General features: G+C 49.3%; 1 protein-coding gene across 13 annotated transcripts in view; it reads right to left on the bottom strand.

Annotated features, from left to right (window-relative positions):
• Epb41l1 (erythrocyte membrane protein band 4.1 like 1) overlaps positions 1-19284 on the bottom strand; it is a 124024-nt gene that overhangs the window by 25533 nt on the left and 79207 nt on the right. For 10 of the 13 annotated variants that reach the window (XM_090352279.1, XM_090352272.1, XM_090352274.1 and 7 more), the window contains 11 exons: positions 19089-19193; positions 18528-18570; positions 15841-15916; positions 12677-12895; positions 9332-9419; positions 8687-8839; positions 7125-7222; positions 6779-6954; positions 4147-4295; positions 3156-3191; positions 418-600 (listed from right to left, as the gene is read on the bottom strand). In XM_090352279.1, the coding sequence (XP_090208405.1) occupies positions 418-600; positions 3156-3191; positions 4147-4295; positions 6779-6954; positions 7125-7222; positions 8687-8839; positions 9332-9419; positions 12677-12895; positions 15841-15916; positions 18528-18570; positions 19089-19193 (1326 nt within the window). The remainder of the gene's footprint in view (positions 1-417; positions 601-3155; positions 3192-4146; positions 4296-6778; positions 6955-7124; positions 7223-8686; positions 8840-9331; positions 9420-12676; positions 12896-15840; positions 15917-18527; positions 18571-19088; positions 19194-19284) is intronic. The other 3 variants (XM_090352275.1, XM_090352283.1, XM_090352284.1) reach the window with 1 other exon arrangement.

The raw sequence follows: 19284 nt of genomic DNA, 5'->3' as shown, positions 1-19284 counted from the left end.
CCTGCGGTGGGTCCCAGGGATCTTTTAAGGAGAAACCACACCCCAAGAACATCTTCACCATCAGCTGTCAGGCCTGAATACTCAAAGGCAAGTGTGTAAGAGAACCACCTAAGACATTTGTTTAAATACTGCTCTAGGGATCTACCACCAAATCTCTGCTTCTGCAGAACCAAGACAGGGTCTTGCTGTACTCTCAGCAATGATTCATTTGTGCAATACTCTGCCTGATGGAATGGAGTATCTCATGGGACCTCAGGATTCCAAGGTCCGTCCATTTTTCTTCCTCAGTGTAACCCCTACACACCCCGTCCCACCCTAGCTCCACTCACAGGCATAGGTGCAGAAGATCATTAAGTCAGTACACCACAAATCCTGCACACATGCGTGGTTCCCCAAGCCCCAGACTGAGAGACCTACCTCACTGGCTTTCTCAGGGGTGCCCTTGGGGGAGGGAGAGGCAGGTGAGGAGGGCAGCCTGCGCTCCCGCTCCCAGTCTCGATCCCGGTGGATCAGTTTACTGTTGGGCTCCTTCAGGGTCCTCTTGAGCTCATTGATGCTGGCCTGGTGCTTCAGCAGGACATCCTCTGGCTTGTCCAAGAACTAGGGATGGGCGCAGAGGGAAGTGGTGTTAGAAGAACAGCTCCAAACAGGCAATGCAGGGTTCAGGGATGATGATAGCAGTTGCCATGATGGCCCTCCATCAGCGATACGATTCCCCACCCCCAATGCTGGCTCCCTATGTGGGTCTTGGGGACCCCATGGGGCAAGAAGCCAACTAGGGCCCAAGGTACTTGGAATGACAAACAAGAAAAGCGACCTTCTTTTCTCTATTGCCTGGCTCCCTAATCTCTGAACAGCCAACTCAATTGAAACCCAGCAGGTCTGGGTGCTGGGCATGGAGATGACTTTTCTCTGACTACAATACAGGCAGCATCTGCCACAGTGAGAACTCCCCATGCATTCCTGGGATTGTGCTCTCTTCCCAGGTTCCTCCTGGATCCTGGTTCTTGCCACTGGCCGAGCCCTGGACCTGCAGGGCATCTAACCTAGGCCTCTCTGAGCCCAATGTGTGTAGCTGCCCAAACCCTGTGGAGGCCTTTAGTGTAGACAAGGTCATCCAGAAAAATGAGATCAGGATAAAACTGCAGCCCTGGTCACAGGGCTGTGAGCCAGCACCTTCCCTACCACCTAGAATTTTCCAGATGCCTTTCAGCTCTTGATCCACCAAGAACAGATGGAATGAAACAGACAGAAAGACTAGGACACTACAGGGTGATTGAGGGGCAGTTAGAGACCAGGAAAAAGAAGGGCAAATCCAAAAGCCTGGTGCAAGAACAAGCTAGGTATGGATGGGGTCACATGTTTGATCCCCCCATCTCTATTGAGTTGCCAAGGCCGAGCACAGACCAGGGCAGTAATTTGCCTAAGTCCTGAAACCTACAGGCTGTTTATTTGCCTGTTTCTGAGACAGAGCAGGCAGATACCCAAAGACCTTATCTGTCTGTTTTACTCTATTAAGGTAAAAAAAGAAAATGAAGAATTTCAGTTTATTAGAGTCAGATCAGACAGAGGCTTTTGCTTTCCCTTCAGCCCCTTCGTGAGGCTGAGCTGTCTGCAGAATGTGTGTGAGAAGCTACACCCGGTTTGGGGCAGAGCAATGGCTAATGGGTCACACCGGGAGAAGATCCCAAGCTGGCCTGCTGGCAGCAAAGAGCACTGGGGTGCCCAGATCCTTGAGGTTAAAGATCATATTTCAGGCAGGGCATTGGTGACCCGGCCTGTAGTCCTAGCTACTCAGGAAGTTGACGTGTGAGGAGCCAGGGAAGAAAGTTCATGAGACTCGTCACCACCAGATAAGATTCAATCAGCCATTTCCAGAAAATGGAGCTGTGGCTCAAAGCAGCAGACCATTAGCCTTGCCCTTAAAAGAGCTCAGGGACAGCGCCCAGATCCAGAGTTCAAGCCCCACAACTGACTTTAAAAAAATCATAGTTCAAATACCTAATCCAAATGCCTTGCTGAGCACATGAGGGAGTAGGGCCAGAGTGGGCTTTCATGAGACCCCAATCAATGACAGAACTAGATTAAAACCCAGGCTCTGGGGGCCAGGAGTTTGGCTTAGTGGTAGAGTGCTTGCCTAGCATTCACAAAGACCCAAGTTTAATTCCTCGGTACCACATACATAGGAAAAAGCTGGAAGTGGTGGTGTGGCTCAAGAGGTAGGGCTCTAGCCTTGAGAAAAGTCCAAAGACAGTTCTCAGGCCCTGAGCTCAAGCTCCATGACTGGCAAAAACAACAACAGCAGCAACAAAAAACCCAGGTTCCCGCTATGACCCAGTCCTGGGCCTCTCCCTGGCAGTCCAGGCATAAGGTCCATTCTCTTGTAGCTAAGGTTCCAATAAAGAATAGAAGACTGAGCTGGGAACAGTGGTTCATGTCTTTAATCCTAGCTACTCAGGAGGCTGAGATCTGAAGATCAAGGTTCAAAGCCAGCCCAGACATAAAAGGACCTGAGACTCTTATCTCCAATTAACCTCTAGAAAATGAAAAGTAGGACTTGGCTCAAGGGTAGGGTGGTAGCTTTGAGCTGAAGAGCTCAGGGACAGCACCCAGGCCGAGTTCTAGCCCCAGGACCCACAAAAAAAAAAAGAAAAAAAAAAGAATAGAAGACTGAAGGGAAGGAGGAGGACATTGAAGGAAGCAATAAATTAGAGAAGAGAGAGGAGGAGAAAAGAGGTTTTTTAGAGAGCTGATGCATCATAGCCAAACTGCTGGGGAGGTGACCTGGAGGCAGTGGCCATATTTATACTCAGAGAAGACATCTCCTCCTTTCTACTCCATCTCTCCACCCCCACTCCCAATCTGATTGCCAAAAAATGCCAAAAGAAGCTTCTAGTGAGAAGGATACTGATGAGATGGAGGTGAGAGGGGGAATGGTGGATGGGAGCTCAATGAAAGCACAAAATGGCCTGGAATAGTGGGGGGAGGAGAGGGGAGGGGTGAGGGGAGAGGGACATGACAGGGAGGAGGGGGCAAGGCAGGTGGAGATGACGCTGAGGCTGAGATGGTGCTGGAGCCATGAGTCCAGGATAGACTGACAGGATGACAATGAGAATCTGGATGACTGGGCAGGACGGGCACGTGCCATGCAGTACCTCCTGCTTGTGTCTCGGCGTGGTTTCCTGCTCCGGCTAGCAGAATGTAAGAGGAGGGAAAGGAACCAGCAAGGTCAGTACAGCAAACAGATTAGAGATACCACGGCTGGCTACTCCAGCAAGGGTTGCATGCACCCTCATCCATGCAGGGTTGTCTGGGGAGCTGCTGGCCACCCCCACCCAAAGGGAGGGGAGGCAGCCTGAAGGAACAGAATGGGAAGCAGGGATCCCAGGAAGGCAAAGAAGAGTCCTGGGAAACTGAGGTAAAGTGAGCAGAGTCATACTCTACAGGGAAGGGCCTGAGTGTATCTGAGGCTTCATGCTTCTTGCTGCAGTGCATGTGTGTTCTGCACTCCCACAGCAGAATTGCATGATGGGGGGAAAAAAAACTGCTTAGCAACTCCATGGAGAAAAGCTATGCCTGGCATATGTGCACAGGCCTGTGTGTGAATGTGCTGCTTGTACATCTGTATGCAAGAATGTGTGAGGAGTGTTGGGTATATGTCTGGGATATATGCATGTAAGGTTGAGGCTGTGCATTCCTGAAGTATGTACATACATGGCATGTGTGTATGTGCACACACATATATGTCTGTGCATGCATGCATGCTGAATTCCAACAGCAGGAGGGGACACATCTCAGTGACACATGATTATGCTGGGGGGAGGAGAAGGAGGTAATAATGCAGTCAGGTTATAGTTAAAGGTCAGGCTAAGAGCTGCAACAAGAGATGTGAAGTGAGCCCTCCAGGAAGGGGGAAGCTAAATGAAAGGAACGAAGTGTATAGGGATGGAGGGGCAGGGTACCATCCCTACCCAGGATGTCCAGGTGTGGCAAACACCCTGAGGGCAAGGTCCCATTCATAGAATCCCATGGCAAGGTAGCGAGGTCTCAGCTGGGGACATGAGGGCAAGCTGGAGTCCAGACCTCTGTCAGCCTCCAGTGACCCTGGGCAGAGTAGGGGGGGGGTGTGGACAGCCAGGCTCCTACCTTTAGCTCCTTGATCTTGGTGGGAGTTCTGACTTCTCCTTCTTCTGCCTCTGACCGTCGCCCTCCGGACTCAGTATCTTCATCCCGTTTGTCACGGTCCGGCCCTGCATCGTGATTCTCACTGACCGAGGCTGGGCGGGAGAACTCTGCTGAAATGGGTAGAGGTGGCCAGGTGACTGTGAGTCATGGCCACATAGGTGACAGGAAGCCGGCTATGCTGCCATCCAGCCATACTCTTTCATACGCCAACCCGCTGACCACCCCAGTACATGACCAGTGAGTGGGGAAATGGCCCCTCCTGCTTTCTACAGCACAGAAACAGGATTTAAGAGATGGGTTCATAGCTTAAATCCCACCATTGTTAGCTGTGTGGCTCTCTGGGCCTCCATTTCCTCATCCTTAAGTGGTGGAGGTGAGGGACTAACAAGCCAGTGTGGATAAGCATTCCGTAAAGTGGCACAGAATGGACCTTGCATCCATGCTGGCCTGTGAATATCACTGCTTTGGTTGTGGTCACTGTGGCGGAACGTTCATTGGTGTCACTACTGGCAGCTAAGGTCCTAAAGACTATGAACACTTTACTTTCTTTTGTTTTCTTTTTGTGCTGTGCTGGTCCTGAGGCTTGAGCTCAGGGCCTGGGTGCTGTCCCTGAGTTTTTGTGCTTAAGGCTAGCATTGTACCACTTGATTCACAGCGCTACTTCCAGTCTTTTTTTTTTTTTTTTTTTTTTTTGCCAGTAAGGGGGCTTGGACTCATAGTCTGAGCACTGTCTTTATGCTATCTCAAGGCTACCGCTGTACCACTTGAGCCACAGCACCACTTTCAGGCTTTTTCTATGTATGAACCTGTTTTTTGTTTGTTTGTTTGTTTTTTGCCAGTCCTGGGCCTGGACTCAGGCCCTGAGCACTGTTCTTGGTCTTTTCCTCAAGGTTAGAGCTCTACCACTTGAGCCTCAGCACCATTTCTGGCTTTTTTTTATGTTTGTGGTACCAAGAAATTGAACCTGGGTCTTTGTGCATGCTAGGCAAGCACTCTACCACTAGGCCAAACTCCAGGCCTGAACCTGGGTCTTCGTGCATGCTAGGCAAGCACTCTACCACTAGGCCAGCCCCTAGCCCCCAGTCTTATTTTTTTGTGAGATAAGAGTCTCATGGATGTTCCTGCCCAGGCTGGTTTTAAACTATAGTCCTTAGATCTCAGCCTCCTGAGTAGCCAGGATTACAGGTATGAGCCACTGGTGCCTGGCTACTTAACTAAATAAAATTCCATGAAAGTAACATCTAGCCAGTGGCTCATGCTTGCAATCCTAACTACTCAATAGGCTGAGATCTGAGGATCACAGTTGAAAGCCAGCCCAGGCAGAGAAGTCCCCATGAGACTCTTGTCTCCAATTAACCACTCAAAAACCAAAAGTGGCACTGTGGCTCAACGTGGTAGAGTGCTAGCCTTGGGTTAAAAGAACTCAGGAACAGCACCCAGGCCCTCAGTTCAAGCCCCACAACCACCACCACCACCAACAACAACAAATTTTAAATCTGTCTTACTCAGAGTATTGCTATTCCAAAGCATTTTTCTGAATGGGAAAAGAATCTAATGAGAAGCTTTTCACCAGCCTCTGGGAATAACCGGACTATGCCCATAGATTGAGTTCTGGTGGGAAACACTGAGTTAAACCAAGAAACTAGAAAAGAATTTCCCTGCTCTAGCTATAGATGCTCAATGTACAAAGTATTGGGCAAATCATTTGGTTCGAGTCAAACAATACTCTCTTGGTGATGGGCAGGGAAATCACTGAAGCCAGGCAACGGTGGCTCACACGTGTAATTTTAGCAACTCAAAGAGATCTGAGGACTGTGGTCCAAACCCTCCCTAGGCAAGAAAATCTGTGAGACTCTTACCTCCAACTAACCTCCAAAAAAATACAAGTAGTGTTGTGGCTCAAAGTGGTAAAGCACTAGCCTTGAGCAAAAGAACTCAGGGACAGTGCCCAGGCACTGAGTTTAAGTCCCATGATACACACACACACACACACACACACACACACACACACACACACACACTAAACTGAGATTCAAGAGAGGGAAGAAGGGATAACAGATATCCTTTTAGTACATCAGGATAATAGCCTGACCTGGCTTAGAGACCAGCCTTCTGTCCTTTCTCTGACAAGCTTCTGTCAAGCTTGGCTAATACCTGCTACAACTCAGATCTAAGTTTCGTTCAGCACCTGGCTTAGGGATGGAAACTGCAGGGGAGAGATGAAGAGGTGACCCATAACCTTTACATTACCCACAGTACACCATCCTCCTGGCACGAGCCCACCTGTGCATCTTGAGCTTGTCAGGCAAGGGGATGATGAAACGCTACATGGCTGAATTTGGAATCCCACATGATTCATGACTCCAAGAAGTCTCTACAATACCAGGGCCCATTCCAGTGGCAGTGGGCTCTAGGTGCCAGCCGACCACCAAGAGCTGCCTGGGTGGTGATGGTGTCTCTGGACTGCCATGTATGGTACGAATGAAGTTGGGATGCGTTCACTGCTGTCCCTGCTCATTATAACAGGACCTGGGTGCCTGCTCCCCTACCTCCCTTGGAGAAGCCTCTTCCCCACCTCCAGTCTGGGCCCTACCTCCGTCAAGGCTGCGGGACATGGTGTACCGCTTGCTGGAGGAACGTTCAAAGAAGGGTGCGGGCCTGTCGATGAGGGCGCTGGCCTGGCGGGTCTGGGCCTGGGTCCTCCCGCTATACCGGAACTTGGAGCCCATCACCAGGAAGCCCTTTGGTGGGGGCTCTGGCGACACCAGTCTGCAATGGAGGGACAGAGCTGAGAAGTGAGGAGTCGGGCCAGCACAGAGGGTCTTTTGTCCCAGTGTCCCACCAGCAGCAACACCTCATGGTGGCCCAACTCCTCCTCCTGCTCCCCTACACCCTTCACTCCCCCTGCCTCTTCCCATCACCTTCCAGGGTCAGCTCACCGGAAGAACGTGTGGTGCTCAATGCAGACCTTCCACAGCCTCTTGGCGGACCGGTGGTTTGGGAGCTTGAAGCCGATGGTGCTCTCAAACTGCTCATACTGGGGAAGCAAGAAGGGTGGGTTAGCGGCAGGGCCTGGACCCCCTCACCAGCCGTCCACCCATTTCCCAGCCGGTGCATGTAGTCAGCAAGGCAGGAAGACCTGGTCCAGGGACAGACCCAGTGATAAACGTCAGATACCCATGGAGAGGAACAGAGAAGATTCTAAGGGCGAGGGGTTATCAGATAATAAGTAAACAAGGTAATTGCAGATAACAACCTGGAGAGAGGTCTAGGAAGGTGTATAATGGGTAGGGGCACTCAGGGCTATCTCAGGTGATCGGGTCTGCTCTCTACACAGCTAAGTTTTGAGCTAAGATCTGACAGATGGGGCATACTATAGTTTGAATCTCAAATGTCCCTCAAAGGTCCTTGGAACCAATTAGGGACATAGATAAAAAATCTCCAAGGCTCTGAGTCAAAATCAACCTTTCCTCTTTATAAGCTGATCATCTTGGATGTTTTGTTACTGTAACAAAAAGCCGACTAACACAGGAAGAGGGAGGCAGTATCATAGGCTAAGGATTGGGGTCAGGTATGAAACTTACTGGCTCAAAACTTGTAGAGAAAAGCCAGAGTGATTGGAGCACTGTAAGCACGGGCCAGCGTGACAAGGAAGAGGTGGGAAAGGTAGGTGGTCCTGGGATCTAGACTCCCACCCAAGACCTAAAGAACTCCTGGAGGGCTTAGGTGGGTGGTGTGAGTGGGAGCTTGGCAGGGTCTGAATTAAGGAAACCAAGGCAGTAGTTCAGTGGTCTGAGTGACAGGAAACAGCTGTTGGTGGCTGCTGCAGTGGAGAGGGATGCAGGTAGTTCAGGTATTTTAGCAGTTGAACCAAAAAGATTTTTTTTTCCTTTTCTTGTCTTTTTTCTTGTTTCTCTCTCCAGTCCTGGGGCTTGAACTCAGGGCCTGAGCACTGTCCTTGGGTTTTCTCAAGGCTAGTGCTCTACCACTTGAGCCACAGCACCATTTCTGGCATTTTTCTATGTATGTGGTACCGAGGAATCAAACCTGTGTCTTCATGCATGCAAGGCAAGCACTCTACCACCAGGCCAACTCCTAGGCCCCCAAAAAGATTTTTGATGGGTATGATGTGTGCTTAAGGGAAAAGACGTATAGACATGTTTGCACCTGCATGCAATGTTGTCAGCATGTGCCCAGCTATGTCTCAGTATATGTACCTTTTAGGTACTATATATAAACAAACACATGCACAGATGTGTGCTTACCTGTGTAATGTGAATGCATATGGGTAGCACTGTAGTGTGTGTGTGTGTGTGTGTGTGTGTGGGTGGGTGTGGGTGGGTGGGTGGGTGTGGGTGTGTGGGTGTGTGGTATGCATGCATGCATTTGCTTTATGCAAAGAGCCATGGCAGAGGAACCAGTCGCCTGTCCATGTACTCAACTGCTGTGCCTACTTTGTTTGGCTACTGCAGGGGAAGCAGGGCTCCGAAGGCCAGCTCACCTCCCCGGGCCGGATCTTGATATAGAAGTTACTCCTCTTGTAGGAAATCTTGAGAATCTTGGGCCAGGCAAAGCGGTTGATTCTCAGCCGGTCCCGGTAGATGAGCAGGCCGTTGGCACACACACCTAGCATGATGTCGATCCCCTCCGAGTCCTGCACAAGAGCCCCAAGAATAGAGAGGTTGGGGGCTCAGGCCCAGTGCCCACGCCACTCACCTTAAACCCTCTCCTAAGTCTCAGGTGTTAAGTGAGAGACTCCATGCTGGGGGCTCTCAACTAAGTTCTCCTGCAATCATCTTGTCATTTATTCATTCACTCATTCATATGTCTACACAGCCATTCACTGCTCTTGTTCCATCCGTGGCTCTGTCATTCGATCATCCATTTACTCAGCAAATATTTAGGTAGATACTCTTTGTTAGGCCACGTGCTCCCCATCTCATGCTGACATACAGATTCATAAGGAAATGGTACATGAGGAAATGACAAAGATGAAGGGGAAATAAAGCCATGAATGGCAGGAATGAGAAGTGTGAACAAAAAAGGTTCTGAGCTGGAGGTGCCCTTGGTCTAGTACCCAAACGCTCTAGAGAGGCCTAATAGTTCTTGGGGATATCATCCAGAGGTGAGAGGGGCTTGGCAGTACCTTGGCATGGTGCAGATCAACCCCATACATGGAAAGCTTCTTGGCGTTCTCCAGGAAGTGGATCTCGGCCTCTCCTGGGGTCATGCCCCTGAGGAAAGAATGCCATCAGTCAGGACCTGTCCTGCTGGCCACCACCAGAACCTGCCACTCCAGGAAGGGAGGTGGCAGAGCCTTGGGGCTGGAAGAGCCCTGCATCTACCTAACCCCGTCTCCTGCACAGCTCAGGTCCTATCTTGTTTCCTCCGAGAAGCAGACAACACAAGGGCTAGGCTAGGAGTCAGGATTTTTGGCCTTGTTGGTCACCCAGTGAAGTGTGAGCTAAATATCCCACATCTTCAACCATGGTTGAAATGGCAGCCACTGTAATCACCCAAAGGCTCCTTCTCAGCCATTTCCCTCAGAATTCAATGTCAGAAGCCATCGGATCTTTCTTGAGAAACAAGTGCACAAGTCCCTTCCTGAAAAGAAGAGTTAGGACAGGACTCCATAAGAGCCTGATAGCCACATGTCCTTTTCTTGAGCCCCCAGACCAGTGGCTTGATTTACAAACTCTCCCACCTTTCCTTCTCTTCTTGGCTGATTATAACTCATTTGGCGGGTTACAGACTGGAGCTTTAAACAATGGACACTTTACTCCCTCCCTTCCGTCACCCTCGGCCCATTCCACAAGTGTTTTAAGTCTCACCACTACTTTCACACTGGCCCCACCAGGCAACTCTAGCATTCCCTCAGACAAGCTTGACAAATGCTAATGGTGATTCCTGTAGTTCTTTGGACCTAATGCTCACTGATGCTTAGTGTCCATACAGCCCCCACAGCAGCAGCTCAGAGATGAAAGGGGCACAGATCAAGGATGAGAGAGAGAGAGAGAGAGAGAGAGAGAGAGAGAGAGAGAGAGAGAGAGAGAGAGAGAGAGAGAGAGAGAGAGAGAGAGAGAGAGCGCCCAGCCTGTAAGCAGGAAGTAAATCTCTAGCTTTGGCTAGAGGGTCTCCTCTGAAGGTTTTGTCCCCAATATACATATGCTGGTGTTAACTGTCTCTTTCTCTATTTTATGGGCCTTTGAACCTAATAGAATTAAAGTCCTTCTTAGCTTTGGCAGTCAGGAAACTCAGACTACACTTGACCTTGTTGACAGGAAACTTCTATTAGTGTCTGTGTGCTGGTGTCTGCTCCATACACCATAATATATATATGTGTTATATGTGTGTGTGTATGTGTGTGCTCATGAGGAGGTCTGGGGGGGCAGTGTGTGCACGTGGGCGTGTGAATGCACGCCTGTCCTGGGGCTTGAACTCAAGGCCTGGGTGCTATCCCTGAGCTCATTTGCTCAAGGCTAGTTTTCTACCACATTGAGCCACAGCTCCACTTCCAGCTTTTGAGTAGTTAATTGGTACTTTTCTGCTCAGGCTGAATTTGACCCATGATTCCCAAATCTCAGCCTCCTGAGTAGTTGGGATTCTAGATGTGCTTGGCTCACGAAGAGATTTTGGTATAGACAATGTGGCTCCTCTTCCCCTCTCTCCCATCCTCTGAGTCTCCCTCTTCATCTCTGAGCTACCTGCCGTGGGGGCTGTATGGACACTAAACGTCAATGAGTGTTAGGTCCAAAGAACTATGGGAATTGCCATTAGCAGTTGTCAACTTTATATTGATCTGAATGCCCTTCAATTAATTATTAAAATTCTGGTATATCTCTAAGGTACCTTGCTATCTAATATGAGGACAGTAGATAGAGGGCTGACAGGCTGCTCTAGACCCGTGCCCAGACAGCCATGGCTAATCAGTTGTAGACTTACTCAAATCCTACCGGTCAGTACTAACCAATATGAGTCTGAGAGTCAGCATTTGCTTTCCTGGACCCTAGCAGTCCTCTCCACATCTGGTTCTAGCCTCATCTCCAGATGTAGCCCAGAGCACACCACTCTCTATACCACATAGTAATGAGAACCCAACACCAAAGGACAACCCGCAGACACAGAGTTTTGTCATCTATCATGGATGCACTTGCACATCATTTGTCCCAAGAGGTTTCCAAAATAAACTTGAACTTGGAGCCCAAAGCACTGTCAGCTTAAAAGGATCCTATGGATTCCCACTTCCCTCCCCCTGCAGCCCTGCAGGACAAGCATTTAGAAATGGCAGAAAGGGGAGCATCTGGGTTGACACAGCGATGGAAGGGAAATAGGGACATGTAATGCCTGGGACCCAGGATGGGAAACATACTGCCCCAAGCATCAACAGTGATGATCTAAAGCTGTGCATTGGCAGGTAAAAATGGGGCTTCCAGAGATTAAATAGCCTACACTCACACAACTGGTTAACAGCCTTCTAATTCCTGGAACAAGGTTCACAACTGACTGTTCACAGATAGCCACAGTCATGGCCAACATGCAGTGTGTCTTTAATAGTGCCACATGGCCTCTCCAATAACCCTGCAGGATGGGTTTACAGCTCTCACACTGAACAGACCAAAGCATAGGAAAGTGAAATGGCCTACGAATGCCTCCTAGTTAGAAAGTGGCAGAACCAGATGGTGAGCCCAAGCATTTGAACTTTATGCCAAGATCTAGACATCAGGGCACTCACTGGAGGTACACAATTAGTTATCACCACCACGTGACAGACAAAAGAACATCCTCACAGGACAAGGACGGGGAATCATCACACCTATGCGGGAACTTAGGAAATTTAAGACGTCTCAGCTAGGCCCCAGTGGCACATGCCTATAATGCTAGCTACTCAGGAGGCTGAGAGCTGAGGATCTAGGTCTGAAGCCAACCTCAGCAGGAAAGTCTATGAGACTCTTTTCTGTAGTTAAAGTCCTAAAGTGGAGCTGTGGCTCAAGTGGCAGAATACTAGCCTTGAACAAAAAAGATAAGAGACAGCACCTAGGCCCTGAGTACAAGCCCTAATTCTGGTATAAAAATAAAACAGGAAAAATAAAATAAAATAAAATAAAATAAAACAGGGCTGGGAGTTTGGCCTAGCATGCACAAGGACCCGGGGTTCGATTCCTCGGTACCACATACATAGAAAAAAGCCGGAAGTGGTGCTGAGGCTCAAGTGGTAGAATTTCTAGCCTTGAGAAAGTCCAAGGACAGTGCTCAGGCCCTGAGCTCAAGCCAGGACTGGCAAAAACAAAAATAAGAACACTGAGGCCCCAAGAGATCACATATGATCACGTAGCTAGTTCCTGTTATTCCTACTTGCTGGCAATGACCAGTCCCGAGCCACCTCAGGTTAGGGATGGAGCCAGGTGGCACGTGGACAGCACCACGTCTGGGGCCTCGGACCTTCAGGTCCTGAAAGGAATGGCTCCAGTCGACCAGGCAGCAGCCCACTCACCTGTATGTCTTGTGCAGCTCCATGATCCTCTCCTCTAGCTCCCGGGTCTGGTTAGGGGCGAAGCGGAGCTCGCTGACATAGTTACCAACATGCTCCTCTGCATCATAGTCACCCAGCTCAGCCTGCACAGCGTAGGAGCCCAGCAGGGCGTGCGTGACAAAGGAGCAGGGCAGCCGGCCCGTGATGATGTCTGCCCGCAGCTGCAGGCACAGGTAGTACCTGGAAAAGGGACAGTGCATGGGCTCAGGCCTAGTTCTGGAGATGATGGCTCTGGATCCTCTCCACACACACCCCCCACTAAAGCCTCAGAGCTGTTCCCCCCTGGCACATGCAACTCTGCCTCACTCGTTTTTGTTTCTGCACTGCCTTCCATAGCCCGGATGGACTTTATTCCCCCAATTTTTTTTTTTATTTTGCCTCCAGCTCTAAGTGAATTGTCTAAAAAACAAATTGGTTTCAAGAAACATTTCCAACCACCAAGCCATGATTTTTTATAACTTATATGCGCAGTTGGATGACTTTACAATTTTTATAACTGTTGGAAACCATTTTGTTATTGCTTTATTGGTTACTGTGTATTAAAAACACACACAGACACAATGTTTCAGTTCATTTTCAACCAGTGATGCCTCCCCTGCCCATTTTTGCTGTCTTGTAATTGTTTTTTTTTCCAATCATCTATTTTTCTTCCTTTAAAGAGGTTTTAATTTTAGAGGTCCATGACATTATTTCAGTCGGAACTGAAGCTGGGGTAAAAAATACATGCACTGGGCTGGGAGTTTGGCCTAGTAGTAGCGTGCTTGCCTAGCATGCACGAAGACCGGGGTTTGATTCCTCGGTACCACAACATAGAAAAAAGCTGAAAATGGTGCTGAGGGTCAAGTGGTAGAGCTCTAGCCTTGAGAAAGTCCAAGGACAGTACTCAGGCCCTGAGCTTAAGCCCAGGACTGGCAAAAAAAAATATATATATATATATGCACACACATGCAGGCCAAACATTAGTGGCTCAGGCCTGTACTCCTATTCAGGAGGCTGAGATCTGAGGATCATGGTTCAAAGTTAGCCCAGGCAGGAAAAATCTGTGAGATTCTTATTTCCAATTAACTACCAGAAAAAATGAAGTTGCACTGTGGCTCAAAGTGGTAGAGCACTAGCCCTAAGGACAAGTAGCTCAAGGACAGCACCCAGGTACTGAGTTTCAAGATCCATGACCAAAAAAAAAAAAAAAAAAAAAAAAGCATGTGTGGTCTGAGCATGTGGTCAGAGATATGGTGCAGACTCAGTATCAGCATCAGCAGTGCGTAGATGGTCCAGACATGGAGCAGGGGCCTGTGACATTTTGTTCAAAAGCTAAAAAATTCAGGAATTACTGCCAGACACTTAGACTAATCTTTCATTGCAATCAATTTGTCATTTTGACCAACTTATTCTGGGCCTTACTATTTTTGACTTAATCAGCTGTTCTTACCACTTTACCTCCTCAGGCCATCTGGGCTGGGCAAGGAAACTTCCCCCCTGGTGTCTCTGGAAGCCCAATGCCCAGAGTCTGGCAACCAAGAAGAGAGGCTCCAGGACAAGACCAGAGGGGTAGGGGTGGGGTGGGCTAGATTCCAGCTCTGGAGTTTAGATTTGGCTGCTGCCCCTTTGGTTTCTAGGTGACCTCAGGACTCAAGAAGAGGTGAATGAGGCTGAGACTGGAAGCTTATCTATTTCAGGCATATGTCTTTTGTTTTTATTTTTCTATTGTAAGTCCTGGGGCTTGAACTCAGTGCTTAGGTCTTTAGCCTCTTCACTTAAGCCACAGCTCTACTTCCAGGTTTTTTGTTTGTTTGTTCTTGGTGTTTAATTGGAGAGAAAGGTCTCATGGTCTTTCCTGATCAGGCTTGCTTCGAGCCTCAGTCCTCAGATTTCAGCTTCCTGAGTTAGCCAGGCTATTACAGGCCCTAGCTAGAACGTATGTTTTAGTCCCCAAGGCCAGAGTTAACGTCTTGACTTTGGACTACAGCTTGTCAACGGGGAGCAGGCATTGAGAAGGGACTCAGTGGGAGAGAGAAGGTGGCTCAGCAGCAGAAGGATTTATTATGGGGGCCACTCCTTGGATGACATGGTCCCGAGATATCCTTCAGTGATGTCACCTCCCTGGAGAGAAGAGCCTCTTCCTGCATGGGTCTCCAGGTGCATGCTGACAGCATGGAGTCTTCCATGGAAAGGAGACCTTTCGATCTTCAGGCTACCTCATCTATGGTGCAGGACTATACACATCATCTGTGTTCACCCTAGTCACCCAGTCACCCAGGCTGCCTCTGCCGGGGGGGGGGGGGGAAGCATACGCCTCATCTGGTCTCCTTATGCTTGCATGGAAGGCAGGATGGACCCAACTCCCATATGTAAAGCAGCTCAGGCACATCACTCCCTCCTATTCCCCAACCCTGCCGATCAGCCCTCGCACGGGGGGATCTGTCCCAGAGATGGCCCACACGAGGTTCATAAACTGCGCATGAGCTGTCAATACATAAAGCATATGTGTTTCATTCTCAGATCTCTAGCTTTATATTTCAATCATTAGGCCCAATTCCCAGAGCTGAACAGCAACTTTTCCTACCACAACTGTCCTCTTCAACGCACAACGGGTCCAGCAGCTGGCTGGCTCACCTCCTCCTCTTCTGAGATGAAGAGTCATGTGCAATTGACATCTGTCTTTTGTCCTGGGATTTTTTTTAAAATAGGGTCTCCCAGGCCGACTTTTCAAACTCACTGTGTAGTCTAGACTGTCTTTGGTCTCCTAATCCTCCTGCCTGCCTCAACCTTCTGAGAAGCAAAATTACAAGAAGTCACAAAAAGGGGCTGGGAATTTGGCCTAGTGGTAGAGTGCCTGCCTAGCATGCACGAAGACCCGGGTTTGATTCCTCAGTACCACATACATAGAAAAAGCCAGAAATGGTGCAGTGGCTCAGGGTAGAACACTAGCCTTGAGGAAAGCCCAAGGACAGTGCTCAGGCCCTGAGCTCAAGCCCAGGACTGGCAAAAAAAAAGAAGAAGTCACAAAAACTAGCTACAACCATGTGTTTGTTGCACTACTTCCTAGCCATGTTCAGCCAGTGTCTCTCAGGCCACATGCCTACATACATAGTCCCATTGGGCTAAGATGCCCCCCCAGTCCTCACCTTGTGATATCTTCTGTCAGCTGAGCTGGATCAGGAGGGTAGAATTTGACTGTGAAGGCAAAATTCCAGGGGCTACCTAAGAGGAAAAGATGAGGAGAGATTAGAGAGGCCCCATCACTCCAGTGGACAGCCTGGATGTACCAGCCAATAATACGTTTTCAGTCTTCCATCTCTAATCTCATGGTGATCTAACTGGGAAGCCTGGAACATTATTCTCAGCTAACTGATGAGAAAACCAAGGCTCAGGTTATGAGACTTGTGAGTAATGGAAAGGAAATAGAAAGAAAACTTAGTGCTGTGTGCCAGGTACTCAGACTGCATGCTCACACTGCCTCACAAACCTCACTCCACCAAGCCTCAAAACAATTCTGCAAGTAAGTCCTGTGATTAGCCCTACTTTGAGGACACAGAGTCCAGGCAAGAACTGAGCTAGGTTCATGCATAGGCACAGTAAGTTAATCTCCATGATCACTCTGAAGTGTAGTTGTTATTGTTATTATTAGTATTATTATTTTTCAAGGCTGAGGTACAACTCAAAGCCTGTGCAAGAGTTTTGCCTCTGAGCTACATCCCCAGCCTGAGTTTCCTTTTTATAGAGGAAGATTCTGAGACTAAGTCACTTCTCTAACTGATGGCAGATAATAGAGATTCATATTCTATTATCTGACCTAGGAACCCAGGCTCCATATCATAAGGATTCTTGGAGAAAAGCAATCTCAAGGGGATGTGAGTACACACTCCCTCTCAAGAACAGCAGTAATAATAAGTAACAACCAGAGAGCTGGGAACTAATGGCTCATGCCTGAAATCCTAGCTACTCAGGAGGCTGAGATCTGAGGATCACAGTTCAAAGCCAGGCAGGACAAGAAAGTCGGTGAGACTTTTATCTCCAATTAACCACCAGAAAACCAGAAATGGAGCTGTAGCTCCAGCTGATAAAGTGCTCTTTAAGCAAAAGAGCTCAGGGATAGCACCAGGCCTTGAATTCAAGCCTCACTACACACACACACACACACACACACACACACACACACACACACACACACACACACACACACACACACACAGAGTAACATCCAGAGGTAGTACATTTCAGATAGGCTGATATGTATTAACTACAGATACAGGCACTGTTGTAGGTGTCACACACATGACAACTCACTTTTTTTCTCATGATTCTAAAGTTAAACTATTACCAAGACCCCCACTTTATAGGTGAAAAAAAATCCTGAGGCACACTTAGTTATCTAACACAGGAGGGAATGATAGAGCCAGGACTCAAATCCAGACGGTTTAGCCCCAGTGTCTGCCCACATGCCACTAAGTGCCTGCTCTGGGCTGGCTGCTGTCCATGCATTTGTCAATTTAACTGTCAGCTTTAGCTATGAGCTGAGAATAGCCAATCCATTTGCCAAGGAGAGGCAGTAGGCTCTCCAGAACCTGCCCCAGGTACCCACGGTGAGAGTCACTGAGGCATGAGAGATGACACGCCCATGGGATAAGAGTTTTAAAAGGCCGAGGGGCTATCATAAAGCACTGAAAGGAGGCAAAATGTTTTCCTGGGATCCCACAGGGAAGGATGAGGATGAGTGGCTGGAAGTTTCGAGAGCCTTGGCTTTTATTGGGAGAAGTACTTGCTAAGGATCAAGACTATATCTCAATGGCTTGAGGTACCACATGGGGAAAACATCCACATGCCAGCCTGGGCTGGCAAAGGGCAGCACACATACTCTGGGAAGCTATGCTGGGGCCTGAGGATCTGGCCTGGTTGCCTCTCTTTTCCAGGATCCTTATCTTTACTAGACACAGCATATTTGGCTGCCAGTATGGGTTTTCTCCCCATAGGAGACAGCCCTCCCAGGCAGGCTTGGGCTCCCAGAAGACAGCCTGAAGCTCAGGCCCAGGATGCTGACAGCTTCACAGGAGCATGCTCTGTCTGCACACTCTGCCTCTTTGTCTCCAACTGACAGAAACCTACAGGAAGAACACTCCTCACGGCCCCTCCCACAGAGTGAGGCTGGCATCCCTGGGCCCAGCTGCTTGCTGTCATGGCAACAGTCTCAGTTATAGCTTTCCAGCCAGCTATAGCTTTCCAGCCAGGGGACCAGGGAGTCCAACCCCGGAGAGAGACAGAGATTGGTAGAAGGGGCCTTGAGTGGAGGCATCTCTCTGCCTTCAGGCTCCAGGGCTCTACCTCCTGCAGGGTACCTTGCTGGGACCACAGACCTTCCCCTTCTGCCATTTGAAAGCTGCCCCGCCCCTCTCAACAGGCCTTTTCTCAATGGGCCAAAAAAGGGCACGTTGTCAACTGCTCGTCTGCCTTCTCCCCAGGCCTTGAAAAGAGTACCAGATGAAAAGCCAGGACTCAAGAGTGGCTCAGGCAACTTTTGGCTCTGTGAGCTTGTGTGCATACCTGCCTCTCAATCTGGGCCTCTGAGAAAAGGCTCACTGGTGACTACCCTAGCTCTGCTATCTTGCTTATCACTCTACATGATCAATTGCATGCGCTGGACCTCAGACCCACCATCGATAAAACATTTCCACCCTGCCTTCCCCAAGACCTGCCATGTGGAACCAAGGATCTCACAAATCCAGGTTCAATTTCCAATCTAAGGGAGAGGGGGGCAGTCCCCATCTTTTAACACCTCCCCCACACATACACCTCTACACACACAGCTGCCACTCACTCCGGGTCTGCTTCTTGATTTCCTTGGAGGGATCCAGCCAGTTCTGAAAGAAAACAGAGTCATTTAGCTGGGAGTGGAGGAGAGGACTGATGGGGCTTGGAGAGTAAGCTCCTGTAATGGTCAATTGACAGTCCCTAGTGGGAAATATCCCTGGGACTCTTTCCCTTGGGGCTGAGAGGTGTGTGTATGTGTGTGGAGTGGGGGGGTTGTTGGGACCTAGGGTTGGCATTGCCGTAGTGACTGGGTATTGTAACTGTCTCAGGAAGGAAACGAGTCAGGCAAGAACACTCCCCTACCCCACAAAGGTTCCCTCAGTTCTTGCAAGTAACTCTCATAGTCACAGTGGGGCTCTCTAGATACCTTCTGGGGATTGGGGGCAAGAAATGGAGACAGAGAACTGAGGGTGAACAGAGCTTGCTGGTCCATGAGGGTGTACAAGTAGAAGGGCCTACTGAACTGATGGAAGCCAGAGAGGTGTGGCCTGAATGGGGGACACCCAAGAGAAATGCCTTCCCCTTCCCCACCCCCTCCCTAGCCTGCTGTGGCAGGTCTGCCCAGTACCTTCTGACTGTCCGCATCGCAGAAGGTCAGGCCGAAGTAGTCCTTCTCCAGGAGGTTGAGGTGCTCACAGACCAGGTCGAACAGTACCTGGCCGCGGCCGTGCTTCTAAGGGGAGAGCAGAGCTGCTATGGGGCTTTGTGTACCTTAGACTGGGGCCAAGAGCTCCCCTGGGCTCTACTAGGATGACTGGAAAGCC

Source organism: Megascapheus bottae, chromosome 18 (assembly GCF_031878675.1).
Source record: "Megascapheus bottae isolate mThoBot1 chromosome 18, mThoBot2.hap1, whole genome shotgun sequence".
Taxonomy (NCBI): domain Eukaryota; kingdom Metazoa; phylum Chordata; class Mammalia; order Rodentia; family Geomyidae; genus Megascapheus; species Megascapheus bottae.
This window is presented reverse-complemented; position numbering and strand designations above follow the sequence as displayed.